We start from the raw sequence: 23,153 nt of genomic DNA, 5'->3' as shown, positions 1-23,153 counted from the left end.
TAGTCTCATAGATGTGCTTTCTCATTGGTTTGTTCTAACCTGGACATAAACAAGGCCAGTGCATTGCATTGCACTGTTAATGTGCAACAATTCTTTTCCCCCTGTTCCACGTTGGCCCCACTTTTTCCTGTAGAACTTTCTATATTCTGGATTTGGCTGGCTGCATACCCTTGCTTTCTCACCGTCTCACTGCCTCTGCCGTACTCCAAGCCTTGTCAGGCAGGGAGCTTGTGACTCCTCCTGCTCCTTCTTTGAGTCACTTCCCTTTGTCCTATGGACAGAAAGCTTTTTCTGTAAAAGCAAATCTGATCATGCTGATACCGGTGGATTAGGGGAGGTCCCTAAACACTGGTGAGACCTTTGCTCCAGCTGGTATCGAGGGTCTTGACACTGTCACAAGAAGGAATTTAAGGACGAGTTAGAAAAGTGAAAGTAGAGAGACTTATTGCAAAGCAAAATGCACACACTCAAGAAAGTAGAGTGTGACTGGGCGGGTGGCTCATTCCTGTAATCCCAGCACTTTGGAAGGTGGAGGCAGGCTGATCACCTGAGTCCAGGAGTTCAAGACCAGCCTGGGGAACATGGCAAGACCCCGTCTCTACAAAAAAATACAAAAAATTAGCCAGGCGTGGTGGTGCACGCCTGTTCTCCCATTCAGGGAGCTGTTCAGGGGGCTGAGGTTGGAGGATTGCTTGAGCCCAGGAGGCGGAGGTTGTAGTGAGCCGACAAAGTGAGACCCTGTCTCAAAAATAAAATAAAGTATAGTGAAACCCCGTCTCTACTGAAAATACAAAAAATTAGCTGGGTGTGGTGGTGGGCAGCTGTAGTCTCCACTGCTCCGGAGGCTGAGGCAGGAAAATGGCCTGAACCCTGGAGGCAGAGCTTGCAGTGAGCCGAGATCATGCCACTGCACGCCAGCCTGGGTGACAGAGCGAGACTCCGTCTCAAAAATAAATAAATAAATAAATATATAAATAAAATAAGAAAGGGAGGTGCAGGCATACTCAAGAGAAAGTTGTGCCCAGTAGGGTTTGGGGCTTCTACATTATGGGTTTCTTTAGCCAAGGGGTGGAATATTCATGAAGTTTCCTGAAAAAGGTAAAGATTTCTCAGAGCTGTGGTGCCACCCACTTTTACACCAAACATGGGTGTTCCAGGAAAGGGAATGGCCCTGGTGGGCATGTGATTTGGTATTGAGCATATAATGAGGTTCTAGGCAAAACCCAGGACAAACCCAGCGCCATGTTGGATCCAGTCAGTGTTAACCAGCCTTGGCTCACACCCTGGTTTTCAGGTTCTTATTGACTCCCAGATTATGCAGCTATTTCAACAGTTTCCTTTTTACTAGTCGAACTGCTGCCTGGAATTTTCCATTCTCCTGTGACCGCACTTATTATTCCTGTCTCAATGCTACTCTCTTTTTTAACACTGTCAGGGGGTGCCTGTGGCCTGTAGAATAAAAACTACACTTGACAGCTTGACATAGACATTGCAAACAGTAAACATTTAATAAATGCGGAATTAACACATGAATGGGGACTGTGGAGTGATAAGTAACTAATGCACTCGGGCACTGGGCTGGTGAGAATCCTTGTTCTCCTTCACCATATGCTTTGCTTCTGCTCCAGTGGAGGGCAGAGCAGAGGGGAGGGCTGGAGGGAGTACCTCCCGATCTTCTTGTCACTCCGTACTGCCCACTGTTCCTGATCTCCTGCAGGAGGAATGCATGCACACAATCAGACACACACACCAACGTCTGTCTATCTATCTATCTATCTATCTATCTATCTATCTATCTATCTATCTACCCTATCTATCTATCTACCTATCTATCATCTATCTCAAGTCTGCTGTGCTACTTTAGGCACCTGGACTATACCTTGCTTTATTTCACCTCTGCATATTTGTGTAAGAGTTCCTACTCCTATGCTCCACTCAGTAGCTTCTAACTAATCCTTATTCAACTGCAGCAATGCTCTCTAGGATTTCTTCCTCCAGACCCCCATCCTTGGATTGCATAACTCATCCTCCTCTGTCTCTCAGAACCTTATCTTAACACCATTCACAGTAACATAGGTGTTAAAAAGAAATTGTTTAGGGAGATAGTGAGGGTAGGAAGTCCTCGGTAAGGTTTTCCTTTTAATGAAAAGCAGCCCCCAAATCATTTCTTTTCTAACAAAGAGCAACCTGTAAAATCGGGCTGCAGACATCGATAAGCAATCTGGAAGCTTGCACAGGTGAATGCAGGCAGCTGTGCCAATAGGAAAAGGCTATCTGGGGGCCAGTCATGTTCAACATAGATTCTTCATCTTCCCTTTTCTTTGTCCACCATGTGTACAGTAAGGAACAGACAACATGGCACTGGCCAGGTATAGACCTCATCTGCATAATAGAAGATTAGAGTGGGACGGCCAGCTTCTTTGCGTGCTGTGTAAACATCACACCTGGTCTGACCAATCTCTCGGTCCTAAGTAAATCCGACACCACTTCCTCAAGCTTGTTTATAAAATGCCTTGTGTTTCACCATGAAACAGGAAGACCCACTCAGGTGTCCCTCTCTCTGTGCAGGCAAGAGAGCTATTCTCTTCTCTCTTTCTTTTGCCTATTAAACCTCTGCTCTTAAACTCACTTCTTGTGTATCTGTATCCTCGATTCCCTTAGCGTGAGGCCACAAACCTCAGGCATTCACCCCAGACAATGATGCCACTTCAACAGTACTTTTCAAATTTTGCCTTTTTGCTTGCTTTTCTCTCTAAATAGTGATTTTCATAAGGACAGTGAATGAATGCTGAATGTTGAGCTGCAGATGGTTAGTGCACAACTGAAGAGTACTGGGAAGAACCCCTTACTTCCCCTCTCCTCAGGTTTCTGTTTCTGCTTGAAGGAGGACAGAAGCTTTGCCCAGTTTCCTCTCCCTCTCAGAGGAGGGCTGGAGGAAACACTTCCCATCCCTTTCTTACCCCTGGCCATCCCTGGCCTCCACGGGAGGAGAGTGGAGGTGGGGTTTATTGGTTGCTCCCCTTTGCATAAGCACAGCTGAGGATGAGGGCCCCAGATGTAGACTGAGGCTGGTGGTATGAAATCCTACTTCTTTCCTGTGCCTAAGCCACATCTGCCCATGGGGCTTGGCCAGAACTTCTCATTGAGTTTAGCTTACCTAGCTCTTAATAAATTAATTCCTACTTGCTCTTCCTTGAGTGTATGCTTCTGTCAGAGTCCAGAAGGAAGGGGTGGGGAATTGGCCTGCTGCCCTCACTCTCTCAGTTTGCTTTGAGCTGTGGAGTCTACATTTGACCAGAATTATTGATAGCTGGTTGACTCTGGTCGGCCAGTGCTTCTCTTTCACCGCAGAGAGTGAGCTAAACTGCCCGCTATGTCTAAGAGTACTGTTTGGGAGAGCACATCCTAATCTGAAGAAGAAATAGCCATTATTAGCAAATTATTAAAGTAGCTAACAGTTACCAGAGCTTTTATGTGCCAAGCACTGTGTTAAGCCCTTAACATGCAATTTCTCATTTATCCTCTGAACGAACCTGTAAGGCAGGTATTATTATTAGCCCCAATTACAGATTAGAAAATTGAGGCTTAGAAACAGTAAGCAACTTGCATAGTAATTCAAATCTAGGAAACACTGATGCCAAAATTGAAATTATATTAATATTTATTGAGTATTTTTAATGTGCCAGACTCACACTGTCTCCTATAGTAGCCATCGGCCACATTTAAATTAAATCGTGGAAAACATCCAGTTCCTCAGTCACACTGGCCACATTTCGCCCTGGTCTGGTGGCTACCATTTTGGATGATGCAGATACAAAGCATTCCTGTCATTACAAAAAAATTCTATTGCATCTCTCTGGTCTAGATAATTTATACCCCAACACAACCCTGTCAGGTTGCTATTAGTAACGAAGCAGCATCATTTGTGTGGGGTAATATACAAGGTTCGTTGCCTCGTGCCAAGGAAATCAAGGATGCTAACACAGGAGGAGTGAGTTTAAGAGAGGAAGTGTAATAGGCAAAAGAGAAAAGCTCTCTCGTGCAGAAAGAGGGGGTTCCAAGTGGATCTCCCAGTTCCATGGTAAAATGCATGGGGTTTTATAGACTAGCTTGAGGAGGCAGTGTCTGATTTCCATAGGGCCCAAAAGATTGGTTGGACCAGGTATGCCATTTACATAGCATGGGAAGAAGCTGGCCATCTCATCCTAATCTTTTATTATGCAGAGGGGATCTCTACCTGGCCGGTGCCATGTTGCCTGTTGCTTTACTCTACACATGGTTGACAAAGAAAAGGGAAGATGGAGAATCCATGTTGAACATGCCTGGCCCCCAAATAGCCTTTTCCTATTGGCACAGCTGCCGGCATTCACCTGTGCAACCTTCCAGCTTGCTTATCTATGTCTGCAGCCGGATTTTACAGGCTTTTCTTTGTTAGCAAACAAATGATTTTTGGGCTGCTTTTTCTTAAAAGCAAATCTTACCGAGGACTCTCTGACCCTCACTAACTGCCTAAATAATTCCTTTTCAGCTCCTGTATCGGTAACACCCCAAATTACTACTGGAAATCCTTTTAGATCCTGAGAGCCAGAGACGTTAAGTCACTTGCCCAAGCTCCCACAGCCTCAAGGCTGGAACTCAAGTCAGTCTGACTTTCAAGTCCCTGCCCTCTTCTCTGCCAGGTTCTGCTTTTTGCCACAGGAAGATTGAGTGAGCCAATCAACAGAGTCCTTATTTGACTGTATGTCAGGAAACCATTAGGATTCTCTTAAAAAGGATTTTTGAATAGTCTTTGGTAATGGCAATAAACCTAAGTAGAGGAATTTTAAAGTGAACATAGACAATATTGAAATTCTCCCATTAGTTTTATTTTTAATCTTAATTACATTTTATTATATTCAGTGGTATGCAGTTTCAAAAGGAGAAGTTGTCTTGACTCAAAACCAAAAGATTAAGTTATCAGATATCTGCTCTTCAGTAAACAGTAGGAGGTGTTTGTATGTGTATACATGTGTTTAAACCATTTGCCAGGATATTCAAGAGTTGACATTTTAATGCAAATTTTAATTTTCTGCAGAATTATCATTGCCTGATCAGGGCTGGCACGAGTTACCAGGTCTTCAGGAATAATGCTTTCATGGAAAGAGTTAAGAAGGATGGCTCGCTGCAGGGATAAGGAAATGCGGGGAGAAGAGCCCTTTAGCCGCATAAGCAAAATCTACATTCATTTGAGAAATATCTCAGACAGGCCCTTTTTTACACAAGAGATTTATTCTCTATTGAATTTGAAGTCACCAAGCTCGGCATGGGCGCCAGACATCCCATTTCTGTTTACTTTTCACTTGGAAAGGAAGGGTGAAAAGATAACCCAAAACCAAAAATGAAAGTGAAATACTTGGAGCCTCAAATACAGATCTCTGGTATTGCCAATGAAGTCTAGATTCACATGCTTTAAAAAAACCAGCTTGGGGAATGTTCTGTTATGGAAGTTGAGACTCTTCCTGGTGCACATGCCACCCCAGACCAGGCAAAGTCTTGCTCAGACAACAGCCCTTGCTGTCAGTCCGACAGGCTTTAGGCAGTACTTCTCAGACTTGACTATGCTTACAGTCACCTGGGGAGCTTCTACAGTGGGCAACCACAGGGCAGCAATGCAGACAGATGGAATCAGAACTTTTGAGGTTGGATTTAACGTCACTGTTTGTAAAACTACCCAAGTGACTCCAATATGTTGGCTTTTGTGAATTTATTAGCACACAGGTGCTGATCGTGAAGGGAGTCAGAAGTGCTCCTACTTTCCCTATTCAAAGGCTCGCCGATGGTTTGCCGTTGGGAAGCACCATCAAAACATGCCGCTGTTGGAGCCCACTCCAGACCCATGACATCAGAGTCTCTGGGGCTTAGGACAGGCAATGCTCTCATTCAGAAAGCGAAGTGGTTGAGCTGTCTGGTCCTCAACAATCTTTTTGTTTTCAAACCATAGGATTCCATAAGAGGGTTGATGTAAACGAGGTGATAATATAACCGAGTACTCCCTTTTGTTCTAAGTAAAAGGGAATGTTACAATTATTTTTAAAATTATTTTGTCTTTTCTCCTTTCCTCTTGTGCCCTACTTTCTACTTAGCCCTTTAGAAATGCAAATCTCACCTTTTACCTCCCCTTCACCAGACATTCTTTACAGGGTAAGTTCATCTAACTATATGCTTCAAGACAGAACTCTCTAGAGAGTTAACAGCTGATTTACAGACCCAAGCATGACTTTCATGGAACTCTCACCCTCCAGGGGGTTGCCATGGAACTCACCCTCCAGGAAGGCAGGTTGAAGGCCTGCCCACTACCCTCTCCCACCTAGAGAGTTTTAGGTCACTTTTTCAACTTATTTCTGCCTATGAAAGTGCCAACTCAACTGCCCGATAGATTAGGCACCAACCATGCCAGCATGCAGAACCCTCTGCCCTTGCTCACTTCCTCCCCTGCCTTTTAAAAGTGTCTGCTTTCTGCTCCAAAGGCAAAGCAGTGCATTTACTATTTATTTATTTATTTAGAGACAGTCTCACTCTGTCACTCAGGCTGGAGTACAGTGGCAAGATGTCGGCTCACTGCAACCTCCACATCCCAGGTTCAAGCGATTCTCCTGCCTCAGCCTCCCGAGTAGCTGGGATTACAGGCATCTGCCACCATGCCTGGCTAATTTTTCGTATTTTTAGTAGAGTCGGGGGTTTCACTATATTGGCCAGGCCGGTCTCGAACTCCTGACCTCAAGTAATCCACCCTCCTTGGTCTCTCAAAGTGCTGGGATTACAGGCGTGAGCCACCATGCCCAGCAAAGCAGTGCATTTAGAGGCAGGAGCCTGCATGTCTTCCCTGAAGGAGGTTTGGAATAAATCATTTGCTTTATACCTGACTTTGCTTTTCTTAATTGGATTCTGCAAGTAACGAGTTACTAATCTGTGATTCAGTTACATAAACAATAATAGAGAAAGGAGAGTGCGAATGATAAAGAAATTTACCAACATTAAATCACATTTGATTATTTCAAACACTTGGTACCCATAACCATCAGATATACAGGATCATAGAGAGAAACAAGGGAGGAGCTTGGAGCATTTTATGCATTATGAAAAATGCTTAGTCACAAAACACTTTCTGATCTTGTTGCAAGGTCATGAGATCAGCACACTGCAGAGATTGGTCTGGGTGTTGGAACCTTCATTCCACAACAGGCATCAACCTGTACCCCGAACGGAGACTCCTCTCGGTCTTCAGAAATGGTGAATGTGAGCTGTGCACTACCTACCCTGAGCTGCTGTGGAAATACCTCTTTTTCACAACTGGAATGGTGCCAGCAGAGACAAACATTAAACAGCTGAATGTGAAAAGCCTCCTCGTGTGTCTTCTCCACGGCCAAGGCTGGAGGTTGAACACCCTTGCTCGTTTGCCAATGTGGCCTCGCGGGGGCAGTATGACCCAAGGCTTGCCATGGCTTCCTAGCTTGAAAAAGATTCACACTCTTCCATGAATGCTTTAAAAAAACTAGTGACCACCCAGAGAAACAAAAATAAGTCCCCAAAACACGACAGAATCACAACGACACAAAACGGATTATCAAACTGTGTAGTAACAATAAGGAGGCAAATAGAAGTCAGACTTGTAAAATTGCTTATAGAAAATTAGGAAGGAAATAGATATTATATGCATGCATATTAATATAAAGATATAGTGTATGTCATATGACATATATTAATTATATAAAATATGCATTTGTATATAGAATCTTAAATATTAAAGGTTGACTCTGTTTTGGAAAAATACAAGCAACTTTTACAGTGAATTTTATTTCAAAGTAAAGGAGCTATCGAAATGTTTTCACATTTTTTCCTCTTCTGTTCAGCCTTATCCCTGAAGGTTGTGGAAAATCTCTACATACTCTGACGATAAGTAAGTGGATGTGTTAACAACCTACAAGGAACGGCAGTTACAAAGTTCATGATTTGTTGGCTGGGCGTGGTGGCTCAAGCCTGTAATCCCAGCACTTTGGGAGGCTGAGGAGGGTGGATTACGAGGTCAGGAGATCGAGAGTATCCTGGCTAACACGGTGAAACCCCATCTCCACTAAAAATACAAAAAATTCCCCAGGCATGGTGGTGCATACCTGTAGTCCCAGCTACTCAGGAGGCTGAGGCAGGAGAATCACTTGAATCTGGTAGGCATTGGTTACAGTGAGCCGAGATCACACCACTGCACTCCAGACTGGGCAACAGAGCAAGACTCCATCTCAAAAAAAAAAAAAGGAAAGTTCATGATTTGTTTTCCAGTTCACATTTCTGCTTCCAGCCCCGAGGGTAGTTGGTTGTAATTCTTATGCTTTCATTAGAAGTGTTAACACTTGAACAGTTATGTTTGCATTTGGAACTCTATCTCTCCCCCGATAGAAAATAAATGATTTGTAAATTTAATCGTTACAGTGGAAATGCCAATGCATCTTAATTTATTCAGAGTGATTTAAACTAAGAACCTCTAGAGTACAAAACGTAAACAGAATCCCAGTTTATGAATTTGCACATTATTCTTCCTTGTTAAGGACAGTCACCTCTACTTTGACTTTATCCATGGCATGCAATCTCTTCTTTGATAGGGGCCTCTGGGTGAGACAGAAGGTACATTCACCCCAGAGATGGTGAATCAAGTCAGATCCTGAAGGTCGTGAGTTGAAACTCCAAGGAGTAAAGGCATGGGCCTGGGGAGATAAAGGGAATGGGCTCTGGAAAGGCTGGCAACACTGAAAATAGCTTTTCTTTGTGCTAACATTGGAAGGCATTTAATAAGATGGAAAAGGAAAAGCAGCAATTGACATGGCTGCATTTATGTCAGCCATAAAAGCTGACACCTTCCAATCTCCCTGCCACACTGCCTTCATCCTATGGGATGGATCTCCCTTCTCCATGGTCCCTTCCTTCTACCCTAACCCCAGCCTCCTCCTGACCTTCCTTGGTTCATTCTACCTTTTAGCCTAAGAGATGAAAGGCAATCCTTCAAGTCTTGGTAGGGAGAAGCTGCCCTTCTAGTCAGATCCAGCTATTCTGTCTTCTGCTCATTTCATACACCTCCAAATAGGACCATGGGCAGCTCTTGCATCTGCAGCCCATGACCTGCACTGGGAGATGAGTGTGCAGTGACTGAAAACCAGCATGTTCAAGATGTGAACGTGACCCAGACGGGTCCCCTCCACCTGGAGCACCTGTCCTCTCTCAGAGTAAGAGACTCCTGCACAGAAATCCAAATGTACATGATTGTTATCACTGCAATTAGAGCCAAGTTTTGGGGAGGGATTTTAAATGAAAGAAAAGCATATCCTCATTTTCACTTGTGATGTGCCTACAACACAGGGCTGCGGGTAAGTGACCAGGCCATGATGTTGCGTGTCTTCTTCATTTTCAAACATAGACAACTGATTTATGGCACCGATTCTCTTTTTTAAAACATGGCAATTCTTTTGAGTAGTGGAATTAAAATTTGAATTTTAAAAGTGTTCAAGTCAATTGCTCAGCAACCCTACTCTTAGAAGTATCATCTGTAAATACAAACTATTCTGGCAATTTGTCTCAGGAAAAGAGTGAATTTTAAAAATTATTTAAAAGAAAATACAAAAATACAATGATCTCTCTCTTTGCATACACCACACACACAGGCACACACACTAAGGAAGAAAACAGCTACTTATAAAATACTTTGGCAGTTTTAAGTGCTATTATCTAAATGTACACTGAAAGAGCAAGAATATAATGAATTATGTTAGAAGGTTTTTTATTAGACGCATATTTTCTTTCAAGCAACTTGTAACTTTCATATACATAAGAATATGCAAATACTAAGATGTCAGAATGTCTTTGACTTGGCCCAGAGGGCAGGGTCCTATACTACTCTTACACTCTCCACAACTTAAGAGCAAAAGGAAAGACATTTACCTTCATTGCTTCCTGCTGACAGCCACAATGCTCACTGTTCATGTTCAGAGGCTGAGAAAGTCAGTAGCGCCTCTTATTATTCTGACACCTTCATTCCCTGAGTGGTTCTCACCACTTTCTATTCCCTCACCTTACCTGTATACTATGATGGTTTTAACCATCCCCGAAATTCAAAACAATCTCAAGTATGTGCACAATCATAAGAGAAGCAACAGAAAACAACCTCTCTCTCTCCCTTTGAAATGAATAGACCAAAACACGAAGGGGTATATTCATTTCAAAGGGAGAGAGAGAGGTTTCTTCTGTTGCTTCTGGTTTGTCTGGAGAAGGCATCTGGAAAGAGTACCTAAGGGCCCTCCCCCACCCCCGCCAACCCCTTCAGCCTGAAATACGGAGGCTGGTAAATTGTATTTTTTGTGAGTTTTAAGGCTCAAGGCAGCTTGTTTCCAAATGAATATGTCCCTTCCCCCCTTTGCCTATTGATGGTTAAATGCAGAAAATGATACCTACACTGGTGTGCACTGGGCAGGCAGCATCTTAGTTTTTCAGGCTTCCCTCATCTCTGTGGGACCTCTTTGCTCAATGCTTTGCTCAATGCTATCCCTGAATGAGTAACTAAGAGTTTGATGCTTGTTGAATGCGAAGTATGTGCTAAATGCTGCCTGTGGTTGCCTCATAGAATCCTCCCAACAACCCATGAAATGACTATTGGGTAATCAATCCTCACCTAGATCTCATGTGTGAGCTGAAGTATGTTCCTAGTCCTCACACCTCGTGTATTCATAAATCTAGTCTCCTCCTGGAGACCCCTCAGTATTTGAGCTGGGATGGGAATGAACTCTGTGAAGTCAGAAGTATTCAGTGAAAGACAGCCTGGAGTCTGGGTGAGACTGTGTTCAAGCTCTGCAAACCAGACCCATCCTTTTACACCAATCCCTCTTCTTCTTGACCTAAACCTCCTCCTCCTCCTTCTGTGCTTGATGTCTTTTCAAGGGCTTCTCCAATCTGCTTGAAGGCTAGGGCTTCTCCCTGACTCTTCTCTGCCCCTCACCTCCAACCCAAATCCACCCCAGTTCTGCTGACTCCACATCCTCATATGCTGCACGAATACCTCCCTCCTTCCCATCCTCAAGCCTTGAGCTTAGCGGAGGCCATCCTCACCCTGACCTGAGGGCTGTTGCTGGTCTCTTTGCCCTAAATGCTCATCCTTCATCACCCTCCTTTGGCCACAGAATAAACCTTCTGCAACACCAACCAGGATCTCCCTGCTCAGCTCATGACTTAGACGGAGCAATGCCGTCAAGGTTCTTCACGATCTAGCCTTGTCCTTCCTCCCCAGGTCTTCCCAACCAGCTCTGTCTCCTTCTCCATCCAAGCTTGCCCATGCAGTGCTTGCAGTGAGGCTTCTGTCTCTGCCAGGAATAGATGATCCAACTCAAATTCCTTCTCATTTAAGAGGCTCCCCTAGCTCTCCCAGGCCACAAGACTCTTGCCTGGTTCTAAAAGTCAGTGAAACTTACTAAGCATACCTTGGAGGGGAGATCACACATGAAAGGTGTCATTTCTTAACTAATCATATCCATGTCTTTTCTCCCCATAGCAAGACAAATACCTGTTTTAAACACATTTACAACCTATGTGTTGCCTTGTACAAGGTAAAAAGTTGTACATTTCTGAAATCATTTTGGTATTTCTGTCCAGGTCACTAAACTCAAGAATCAGCAATTCTCTGAGGCTTTCTTTTTAATATATATAAGGAACTTTTGGAGAGAAGGGAGAGTTTGTCAATAACTTGATGCATGTGAAGGAGAGATAAAAAGATTGCTATTTTTCATCAACATATTTTGATTTGGCTTTCTATAATTGATGGGCTTAAAAGATCAAATCTACTTTAAACAGATGCCAAATAAATGGATGAATCTTAGCCCTTCTGTAACAGTAACTTCCTTTTAAAAAGGACCTCTCCCAGACCTCTCCCACCCCACCCCCAGCCCAGGCTGTGTATCAACACCAAATCATGTGCACAACTCTGACTGGGTCACCAGCTCACTTGAGTCTGGGTCACAAGCCCACAGATATTTCCTGCTCCCCAGTGGATCGGGTGTAAACTGAACTTGCTCGCTCAGGAGCCTCTTGCTGGAAAATGTAACAGCATTTGCAGAAGCGTTTGGCAATGTGCTTTTGGAAGAAGACTAAGAGGTAGTTTCTGAACTTCTCCCCGACGAAAGCATAGATGATGGGGTTGATGCAGCAGTGTGTCATCCCAAGAGTCTCTGTCACCTGCATGGCTTGGTCCAACCTGTTAGAGCTACTGCAATTATTCAGGCCAAAGAATTCCTGGAAGGTGTTCAGGAGAAGGACAATGTTGTAGGGAGCCCAGAAGAGAAAATAAACAATCATGATGGTGAAGATAAGCCTCACAGCCCTATGCCTCTTCTTCTCGTTTCGACACCGAAGCAGAGTTTTCAGGATTCCTGAGTAGCAGATGACCATGACAAGCAGTGGCAGGACCAGCCCCAAGATGACTATCTTTAATGTCTGGAAATTCTTCCAGAATTGATACTGACTGTATGGAAAATGAGAGCTGCAGGTGTAATGAAGACCTTCTCTCTGAGATCTGGTAAAGATGATTCCTGGGAGAGAGGCAAACACAGCCATCACCCAAGTGATCACACTTGTCACCACCCCAAAGGTGACTGTCCTGGCTTTTAAAGCAAACACAGCATGGACGATAGCCAGGTACCTATCGATTGTCAGGAGGATGATGAAGAAGATTCCAGAGAAGAAGCCTATAAAATAGAGCCCTGTCAAGAGTTGACACATTGTATTTCCAAAGTCCCACTGGGCAGCAGCATAGTGAGCCCAGAAGGGGACAGTAAGAAGGAAAAACAGGTCAGAGATGGCCAGGTTGAGCAGGTAGATGTCAGTCATGCTTTTCAGCCTTTTGCAGTTTATCAGGATGAGGACGACCAGTATGTTGCCCACAAAACCAAAGATGAACACCAGTGAGTAGAGCGGAGGCAGGAGGCGGGCTGCAATTTGCTTCACGTTGACTTTTTGGCAGGGCTCCGATGTATAATAATCGATATCATAGGTTGGACTTGACACTTGATAATCCATCTTGTTCCACCCTGTGAATAAGTAGAAAGTGATCTTTTATAAAGCCCTAGAAAGTATTTAGTGGCCCACCATGAATGCAAACAGTTTTATACTTCAATAGGTTTTTAATTCCATACATAGATGTCTACATTGAATGAACTCCCTTTTTGGCCAAACAATGAAGTTTTGTAGTGAAGGGAAGGTTTGCTGCTAGCTTCCTGCTCACTAGATGGAGAGCTTAGCTCTGTTAGGGGAATTCATGAAAGCACCATCTCACCAAATAAAATCTTGTGCTCTATAGCACCATGGAGTGAATGAAGCTTCGGTAACAATTTTAAGAAACTGGGTCAAGCATGGTGCAGCTCAGCCTTTTTGTTGTTGCTGTTGTCGTTGTTGTTTTGAGACAGGGTCTCACTCTGTCACTCAGGCTGGAGTGCAGTGGCTCGATTATGGCTCACTGCAGCCTGGACCTCCCAGGCTCAAGTAATCCTCTCACCTCACCTTTCCAAGTGGCTGGAGACTACAGGTGCCACCACACCTGTAACAGCTAATTTTGTTTATTTTTATTTATTTTTATATTTATTTATTTATTTATTTATTTTTTTTTTTTTTGAGACGGAGTCTTGCTCTTTTGCCCATGCTGGAGTGCAGTGGCACGATCTCAACTCACTGCAAGCTCCTCCTCCCGGGTTCACGCCATTCTCCTGCCTCAGCCTCTTGAGTAGCTGGGACTACAGGCACCCATCACCACACCTGGCTAATTTTGTTTTTGTGTTTTTAGTAGAGACGGGGTTTCACCGTGTTAGCCAGGATGGTCTCCATCTCCTGACCTCGTGATCCGCCCGCCTTGGCCTCCCAAAGTGCTGGGATTACAGGCGTAAGCCACCACGCCTGGCCTAATTTTGTTTATTTTTATAGAGACAAGATCACACTATGTTGCCCAGGCTGGTCTCGAACTCCTGGGCTCAAGCAATCCTCCTGCCTCTGCCTCCTAGAGTGCTGGGATTGCAAGCATGAGCCACCATGCCCTGATGCAACTCAGTCTTAAGATTTGTATTGACGCTGCCACTCTCTGGAGTTAGTCCACAAAGACAATGCACTATGAGCAAACCAGTAATAATTAAGACACCTCGAGGGCACATACTAGATACCAATCACTGTCTAAGAGACATACCCATTTATTCATTTAATCCCCAGGGCAACCTTATGAGGCAGGAAATATTTTTCACATTTTGCAGACAAGGACCTGGAAGCATAGAGAGGGCAAGTAACGTGCTCAAAGCCACATAGCTGGGAAGCAACTGATTTTGAATGCGGGAAGCCTGCACTCTTAACTACCATGCTACCCTCCCTCTCACTCCTGGAGAAGAGAATTAAAAGGCAAGACCATCAGATGTTCGGTGCTGTGATACAGTCAGAGTGAAATGGCCGGATGCCCAAGTCCCCCGAGAAGGTCATAGACACCAACAGAGAATTGTAAAATCCTCACACTTTCTGTGAAGTTTGTGTATGTAGTTTCAGAGTTGCCACAATTAAGAGTTTTCATACAGACCCAAGAAATAATAAAATAAAAAAATGTTTCGTCTGCCACCACAGATGAATGTCATGCATTCTGGGTAGTTTAGTCTTATAACCAGCTGGCTTGCCTAGTCTATTTAAGTTCAGCTGCTCTAGCTGAGAATTTTCTCTTATTAAACGCTGTGAGTCTCAAACTCCCTGCATCTTAGATTAGGCAGCTGGGAGAAACCCCTAGAAAAGCTCACTTTCAATTTTGAGCCATAAAGAATTATATACTAACTGTGCTATGAAACTGATATATTAGAGGAAAATTTTATTTGACATTTATAATTTGATATTAATTTGGACCAGTTTTAGGCTTCCCTCTTGTCTGGAGGAAAAAGGAAAAAGGGAACCAGACTTAGACACAACTTCTTGTGGGCACATATTCAGAAGGCATTTCACTGGAGAGGATTTAGTTCTCCTTAGCAGAAGACAAGATTTCAAGATTTCAGCTAAGACTCATCTCTCTGCAAATCTTTCTTTTGAGAGGTAAGGACTGTTAGTTATTAAAATGCTATTGCTCCCTTTAAAGTCTTTCACTCACAATCATGTTTTGTATCTTTGATGTTATAACAATCTGAAACTCATTCTAAACTCTGACCCTTTCCTCATCTTAAAGATTATATTTTAAGATAATTGCATGAGTGCTTTGTGTTTGCCAAATGTCTTCTATGGGTTTCCTGTTAAGGCTTTTACTCATCTCAGAAGCTAACTAATAGGCCAAGCAGCTGAGGTTACTTACCGGGGAGAGTTTCTTGTAGGAGAACGGATGTCTCAGCTCTTCTGGCCAGATGAGCTGTGCAAATCAATTATATAGACAGTATAAAAGTAGGAAATACTGTTACTTTTGAAGGAGGGTGGAGTTAAATACGTGTTGAAGGGGAAAAGAATCAGAGAACAGTTCTTCTTTTCAAGTTGAGCTTAAAATAGGCTAGAGAGTAGATCTCAGATCTGAAAGTTTATTCACGGGCTTTCCTCACTGGATTATTTTGTTTTTGTTCTCTGCTCATCCAACTACACAGAATCTGTTAGAAAATGTAAAGAATAAAGGATATTAGAGCTAGAGGAACATTTACACTCATCTAGTCAAAAGCCCACATTTGAGTAAAAGAAATTACTATCCAAGAAGCAAATGATTTGTACAAGATCACAGGGCTTTTCAACAGTAAGGCTAAAAAGGTAAGAAAATTCTGATTATCTTAAGAGTTGCCATCAATTAAAGCCAACTTAAACCAACTTTAAATGTAGAGGGGGATCCTGGACTTCATATTAACCCTGTGCCCCCTTTTTCTCTACTCTCCCTGTATCCCCTATCCCACTCCCCATACACATGAACTCACCACCTAATATTACTCCGTAAACGAAAACAACCTGTTGTCTAAAGAGTTTTAACTATAGGCTCGTGGGTGAGCTAACCAGGTTTCCCATCTTTTTCTGGACTCAGGATCTTAGTGGGGATTTTCACTGTTCACTATTTTGTGGCCCTTCAGACCAGTAAGCATTTATGAGGACTCACACTATGCCAGGTACATAGGTGGCAGGATTCTTCACTCCAGATACAATCTATCTGGAGCTATGAGAAATTTTCCACATGACAGAAGTATATGGTCAAGTTCAGGTTCTTTATGACAATAACATGTACAGTCATATCAAGCTCTCTTGGTGGTTGGTGACATCTGAAAATCTCAAGTATTGTCAGCAGAGCTTGGAAGACAGCAGAGAGCTACTCCTGAGCCACAAGATGCCCTTCTGGGCTTCTGTGACCAAATAAAAAGCTTTGGCTTGTGATCTCTAAGAAGGCAAAGGAGACCCCAAACAGCAAAATTACATGCCCCCAAACCTACAGAGGCAGCCTAACCCAGGGGCTAAACCAGTGGCCTCTGTAGTCAGACTCCCAAGACTTTCTCACCTGGGTGTTGGGCTGAATGACAGTAGTCATTTCATGGGTTGTTGGGAGGATTCTGTGAGGCATCCACAGCCAGCATCTAGCACATACTATACACTCAGTAAACATCAAACTCTTAGTTACTCTTTCAGTAATCCTTTGTCAGAGAGAATTTATTTGATTAAACCCTAGTAAAATTGTTTCACTGGAGTCTCTGTCTACAGCAGATTAGTTTCAGCAAACTAGAAGCTGAAAAGGTGAAACCAATTGCTGGTGCTTGGAGAATAGAAAGAAATGACTGCTTGGGAAAAGCCAGAAAAGTACAGAAAGAGCCCAGCAAGCAAGACACCCCACCCCCGCCCCACATAGGGACATAGGTCTCTGTTACAACAGAGCTCAGTAACTGGTAATCATAACAAGGACAGTGAATCATCAAGAAAATGTTCAAGTTCATCCCATATGTGCACTTCAAAAGGCATTAATTAAGAACTGTAGTCATGCTGCTGGGTTTAACCTCCAGTGTCATTACTACTACTTGGCTTTGACCACATTATTGAAGCTCTCTGCCTTAGTTTTCTTAACTGTAGAGTGGCGGTTTTAAAAAACCCAGATACAAACTTACTCAATACGCCTGTGGTGGAGATGGAATGACACAAGTGTAGAGGCTTTCAGGCACCCGCCCTCAGGGGGCTGTTCAAGCAGGGAAATATATCGTGCTTTTGAAAGAGTTCAAAAATAGGTAACAAATAAATTAGCACAAAATTTTGTAGAAAATAGATAACATAAATACGATTTTGGTTTTTAGAAAGATAGCCTTGTATTCACTGGTAATCCACTTGTGCAGAACTCCTGGAGGCTGCCGGACCAACACTGTATTTCTGTTTGTGACAATTGCTGGTTCTTACTTTCACCACGCAGAGCTGAGGCTTTGCCATGTTCTGCGTGTCTGTCATTAGGGTAGTGGAGGATGTGAAGACATGCTCACCTCCAGAGGGCAATGTGGGCTAGCAGAGCAGGCTCGGAGTCACACAGACTGTGCTGCTGACTTACTATGTGACCTTGGCAAGATACTTCTACTGCCCAAGCTTCCATTTCCTCATCTGTTAAATGACGTGCTAGACCTGGGGCAACTTCCACCCTAAATACTACATGACTCCATGGACAAGTTGGTTTGAAAAATATATACTAGATGGGAAACAAGGTGAGGATTCATAGCCCAAAACAAGGAAGCACAGCTTTGCAGTGTGTGTTACTCCACTTTTGTGTTTCTGGTCCAGAGATGTGTTCTAGTAATCACTCAGGAAAGGGGGGTTCAGCCCAAGGATTCACAAGAAAGTGGGGACCTATGGGAAATTCTTCAGCATTTAAGTAAAATGTTGTTCTGGATCCAATAATGACAACAAGCCAGCAGCTTATCATGCTGTGCTTTAGTTGCTTGGTGTCTGCTACTCTTTCTACTTTGTCCTTCTCAGTTTGCATGGCTCTTATTCTCTTTTTATTATTAAATACGTTCGGACTCCCCATGGGAAGTGAACTTTTGATCAGTTTGTCACTCTAGACTCCATGCCCATATTGGAGGGTGTTTCGTGCCATCCCTCCTTTTTGGGCCTTTTTGTCTTTAAGCAGGTGCTCCATGTCTAGTCACTGTACCTATGTTCCAAGCGTTGCTTTGCTTTCTCCTTGCCCACACCATTTCTGGACCATATTTTCAGACCATCATCAACAGGATGGGGAGAATGTTAATTACTCACTTCGGGTGCAAGGGCCAACTACACGAGCACAGTGAGCAGGAACCCTGCCATATAGCAGCTGTTGTGAAAATCTCTGGGGCCTGAGTTGACTCCTGGTCAATATCAGTCAACAGTGAGATGGGCTGTAAAAAGAGCAAATGAATCTTTTATTTTTAAAAACAAATGTCTAGGCCGGGTGCGGTGGCTCATGCCTGTAATTCCAGCACTTTGGGAAGCCAAGGCGGGTGGATAACTTGAGGCCAGGAGTTTGAGACCAACATGGCCAATATGGTGAAACCCCATCTTTACTAAAAATACACAAAATTAGCTGGGCATGGTGGTGCGCCCCTATAGTCCCAGCTACTCAGGAGGCTGAAGTGGGAGAATCTCTTGAACACAGGAGGTGGAGGTTGCAGTGAACCAAGATCGGGCCATTGCACTCCAGCCTGGGTGACAGCAAGACTGTCTCAAAACAAAACCAACCAAACAAACAAAATGTCTAATTATAAAACCAACACATGCTCATTGTATTAAATTGGGAAAAGCAGAAAAAAGGAAAAAATTAAGTACATTCTCACAATATCAAAACAATGTCTTTTAAGACATGATGTTTCAATCCCGACTTTTCCCATGAACTTTTTGATTAATTGTTCTCATGCATATAGCATTCTGTAGGTGGCTGTTTTTTTGGCTAAAGATTATAGTGTAGACATTTTCCTATATTATTAAAAAATTCTTTATAAGTATAGTTCTTTATTATTTTTACTGAGGAAGGACACACTGATCTTAGTGCAGCTTGGCGAGTTTTGATATGCATACATGCATGTAACTACCACTCCCGATCAAGACGGTAAAAGATATCCTTATCACTTCAGAGGGTGCCTTTTGCTCCACCCAGAGGTAAGGGCCACTCTGTCTTCATAGAGATTAAATGAGCCTGTCTTTAACTTCTATAAATGGAATTACAGATACTGTCTTCTTTCCCATCTGGCTTCATTCTTTCAACAAAATACCCTTAATTATTTTTAACAGAGTTCTGTCATTAGACAGTTGGGCTCTTCCCGTTGTTCAGTCAGGTGAGCAGTGCCACACTGATTGTCACCATCAGTGCTCTGACATCCCTGTCAAGAAGGACACTCTTCCTGTCCCCAGAGCCACCTTTACCAGGAGAGCCAGAGAGTCCCCATGATCCTCACAGAAATAGGAAGAATCCAGTGCCACACTTTGTTATCTACATGCCTCAGCAATGACGCTTGGGTCCTGTGACACCCACCAGGGGACAGCCTCTTTACCTTCTGCCTCAAACACCTATCATCGTGGGTGGGTTGGGAACTCACCATGCTGTTATCTCCACCCCTGCCTCTGTCCTCTAGACCTTTCCCAGGGTAACCCACTTCCCAGGCCATGGACTACATCCCCCACGGGGATTTGTGCAGTTCATCAAACCAGGTGGACACGTGCAGGCTGTCTACTTCATGGATTCATTAGATAGGCTCAAACCTGGTGGGAGCCCCTTAGCTCAGCTGAGAAGTCTTCTGTATGCATTTAGGGGATTTCTTTCAGATCAGTGTCTAGGCATGAGGCTAGTGCAATGTGGGTGCAGTAACAGATGTCTAAGCTAACAGTTCAACAATACAATAGACTCACTGTGATCTTAAGTGAATCAGATCACACCTGGAACTCTATACTCAGCTCTGCACATAACACGAGATTAGGTAGGACTTTTCTGGTTGTCCCAGAACTAGCAACTATGGCCTAAGGCTGAAGGCAGAGAAGTGTTATGTACTCACAGTTCCAAAGAAAACCACTGACGCTGGGCTCAGACACCTCTCCCAGGGCTTACTAGACGAAGACAGCACCAGCCCTGTATCCACACCCATCGCATCAATTCCTTTCACCCTAGTCTGTATATGGAGGCAATTAGGATAACGAATGGACTGTAGAAGTGGGCAGGATTGGTGGGGAAGAGAGTGAGGGCCCCTCTCCTCAAAGCCAAGGAAAGGGGCTCTGAAGAAACCATATGAAGAATGGGGACTTGCAAAAGGAGAGGCCAGCATGGGTGGGGCCCCCACTGGGCAGCAGACAAGATGAGCAGGGGGTGTGGGGATTGGAGAGAGGTGATAGGGGTAGAGATAGGGTGTGGAAGTGAGGCTGCAAGCATCAAGAGTGCCCCTGGGTCAAGTGGATACCACAGGAGGGAACTGGGCAGGAACTGTCACATTGGGTCCTACTTTCTGGGTGAGACGAGCCTGGTGCCCAGAAAATGGTGGGTTGGAGGAAGTCAAATCAAAGAGATTTTGCACGTCTAGATCCATATGGAGCCCCCACCATCTCTAGGCCCCTGGATGTGACCACACAGTGTGCCTGCCACTCTGGGGCATCTTGGCCAACACAGAGTGGACTGTGGCAGTGACCAGTTAGATGAAGAGGTTCAGGCACACCTTGGTGAGATTGTGAGTTTAGTTTCAGACCACCACAATAAAGCAAATATCACAAAAATAACTTTTTTGGTTTCTCAGTGTGTATAAAAGTTGTGTTTACCCTATACTGTAGTCTATCAAGTATGTAATAGTATTATGTCAAAAAAAGCAATGTACATACCTTAATTAAAAATATTTTAGTGCTAAAAATGCTAACCATTATCTGAGCCTTCAGCAAGTCATAGTGTTTTTGCTGAAGAGGATGGAGCTCTTATTTTGATGTTGATGACTGCTTACTGATCAGAGTGGTGGTTGCCAAAGCTGGGGGTGGCTGTGGCAATTTCTTAAAATAAGATGACAATGCAGTTTGCCACATTGGTGGACTCTTCCCTTCACAAAAGATTTCTCCATACCATGTGATGCTATTTGAGAGCATTTAACCCAGTTCTTTCAAAATTGGAGTTAATACTCTCAAACCCTGCCACTGCTTTATTAACTAAATTTATGTAATATTCTAAATCAATTGTTGTCATTTTAACCATGTTCACAGCATCTTCACCAGGAGGAGATTCCATCTCAAGGGACCACTTTCACTGCTCATTTGTGAGAAGCAACTCTTCATCTGTTCAAGTTTGATCATGAGAGTGCAGCAATTCAGTCACAACTTCAGGCTCCACTTCTAGTTCTAGTTCTCTTGCTGTTTCCACCACATCTACAGTGACTTCCTCCACTGAAGACGTGAACCCCTGAAAGTCACCTATGGGGTTGGAATAAATGCCTTTCACACTCCTGTTAATGTTGGTATTTTGACCTCCTCCCATGAATTACAAATGTTCCTAATGGCATCTAGAATAATGAGTACTTTCCAGAAGCTTTTCAATTTGCTTTGCTCAGATCTATCAATGGAATCACTATCAATGGCAGCTATATAAATTCTAAAAGGCTATATATATAGCTATTTCTTAATAGCCTTATGAAATATATTTATTAATAAGACTTGAAATCTTGGTCCATGGACTGCAGAATGGATGTTTGTGTTAGAGGCATGAAAGCAACATGAATATTCTCATATATCTCCAACACAGCTCTTGAGTGACACGGTGCAGAGCAATAATATTTTGAAAGAAATATTTTTTTCTGAGCAATAGTTCTCAATAGTGGGCTTAAAATATTCAGTAAGCCATGCTGTAAACAGATGTGTTGTCATCCAGGCTTTATTGTTCCATTTATGGAGCACAGGTAGAGTAGATTTAGTGTAATTCTTAATGAATCTAGGATTTTCAAAATAGTAAATGAACATTTACTTCAACTTAAAGTTATCAGCTGCATTCACCTCTAAAAAGAGAGTCAGCCTGTCTCTTGAAGCTTTGCAGCTTGCATTGACATCTCCTCTCTAGCTCTGAAAGTCCTGGATGGCATCTTCTTCCAACATCAGGCTGTTTTGTTTACTTTGAAAATCTGTTGTTTGGTGTAGAAACTTTCATCAATTATCTTATCTAGATTTTCTGGATAACTTGCCACAGCTTCTCCCTTTGCACTTGCTGCTTCATCTTGCATTTTTATGTTATGGAGATGTTGTCTTTCATTAAACCTCACCAACCAACCTCTGCTAGCTTCAAACTTTTCTTCTACAGCTTCCTCACTTCTCTCAGCCTTCATAGCATTGAAGAGAGAGTCTTGCTCTGGATTAGGCTTTGGCTTAAGGAAATGTTGTGGCTGGTTGGATCTTTTCTCCAGACCACTTGGACTTTCTCCATATCAGCAATATGGCTGCTTTGTTTTCTCTTCATTTGCATGTTCCCTGGAGTAGCGCTCAAATATCCTTCAAGAACTTTTCTTGTGAAGTCGCAATTTGGCTAACTGGTGCAAGAGGCGAGCTTTTGGCCTTGACTTTCAACGTGTCCTCCTTACTAAGCGTAATCATTTCTAGCTTTGATTTCAAGTGAGAGACTTGGGACTTTTCCTTTCACTTCAACACTTAGAGGCCATTGTAGGGTTATTAATTGGCTTAATTTCAATATTACTGTGTTGGGCTGGGCACAGTGACTCATGCCTGTTATATATTATTGTGTCTCAGGAACAGGCAGTCATTGGAGCAGTCAGAACATGCACAACGTTTATTAAGTTTGCCATCTTATATGGGTACACTTCGTGGTGCCCCAAAACAACTACAATAGTGACGTCAAAGATCACTGATCACAGATCACCATGACAGATATAGAAATAATGACAAAGTTTGAAATATTGGGAGAATTACCAAAATGTGACACAGAGATGCAAAACAAGCACCTGCTGTTGGAAAAACAGCACCAATAGACTTGCTTGAGGCAGGGTTGCCACAAACCTTCAACTTGTAAACAACAACAAAGCACAATAAGATAAGGTGTGTCTATATTTGCCCTTTTTCCTAACCCTCCTCTCCCATTTCTCAATGCTAGTCCATGCCTAGAAGAGGGAGGTACAAGAGTTCCCCACAAGGTAGACCACTAGGTACAT

At 43.3% G+C, this 23,153-nt stretch overlaps 1 protein-coding gene and 1 long non-coding RNA gene across 4 annotated transcripts in view; one reads left to right on the top strand and one right to left on the bottom strand.

Annotated features, from left to right (window-relative positions):
- LOC117080185 overlaps window positions 1-22,881 on the top strand; it is a 40,811-nt gene extending 17,930 nt beyond the window's left edge. Inside the window, exons 2-4 of one of the 3 annotated variants that reach the window (XR_004435749.1) lie at window positions 14,938-15,111; window positions 15,645-15,801; window positions 21,208-22,881. This is a non-coding gene — a long non-coding RNA (uncharacterized LOC117080185). The remainder of the gene's footprint in view (window positions 1-14,937; window positions 15,112-15,644; window positions 15,802-21,207) is intronic. The other 2 variants (XR_004435748.1, XR_004435747.1) reach the window with 2 other exon arrangements.
- CCR5 (C-C motif chemokine receptor 5) lies at window positions 9,786-15,494 on the bottom strand. The gene is made up of 2 exons (XM_033204858.1): window positions 15,365-15,494; window positions 9,786-13,094 (listed from the first exon to the last, which is right to left on the bottom strand). The coding sequence occupies exon 2, from the start codon at window positions 13,081-13,083 to the stop codon at window positions 12,025-12,027; it is 1,059 nt and encodes a 352-aa protein (XP_033060749.1). The 5' UTR covers window positions 13,084-13,094; window positions 15,365-15,494; the 3' UTR covers window positions 9,786-12,024.
- Window positions 22,882-23,153: the final 272 nt, after the last annotated feature.

This window comes from Trachypithecus francoisi, unplaced genomic scaffold (assembly GCF_009764315.1).
Source record: "Trachypithecus francoisi isolate TF-2019V2 unplaced genomic scaffold, Tfra_2.0 Lachesis_group0, whole genome shotgun sequence".
NCBI classification, from domain to species: domain Eukaryota; kingdom Metazoa; phylum Chordata; class Mammalia; order Primates; family Cercopithecidae; genus Trachypithecus; species Trachypithecus francoisi.
The sequence above is the reverse complement of the archived record's forward strand: the minus strand, read 5'-3'. Positions and strand labels throughout refer to the sequence as shown.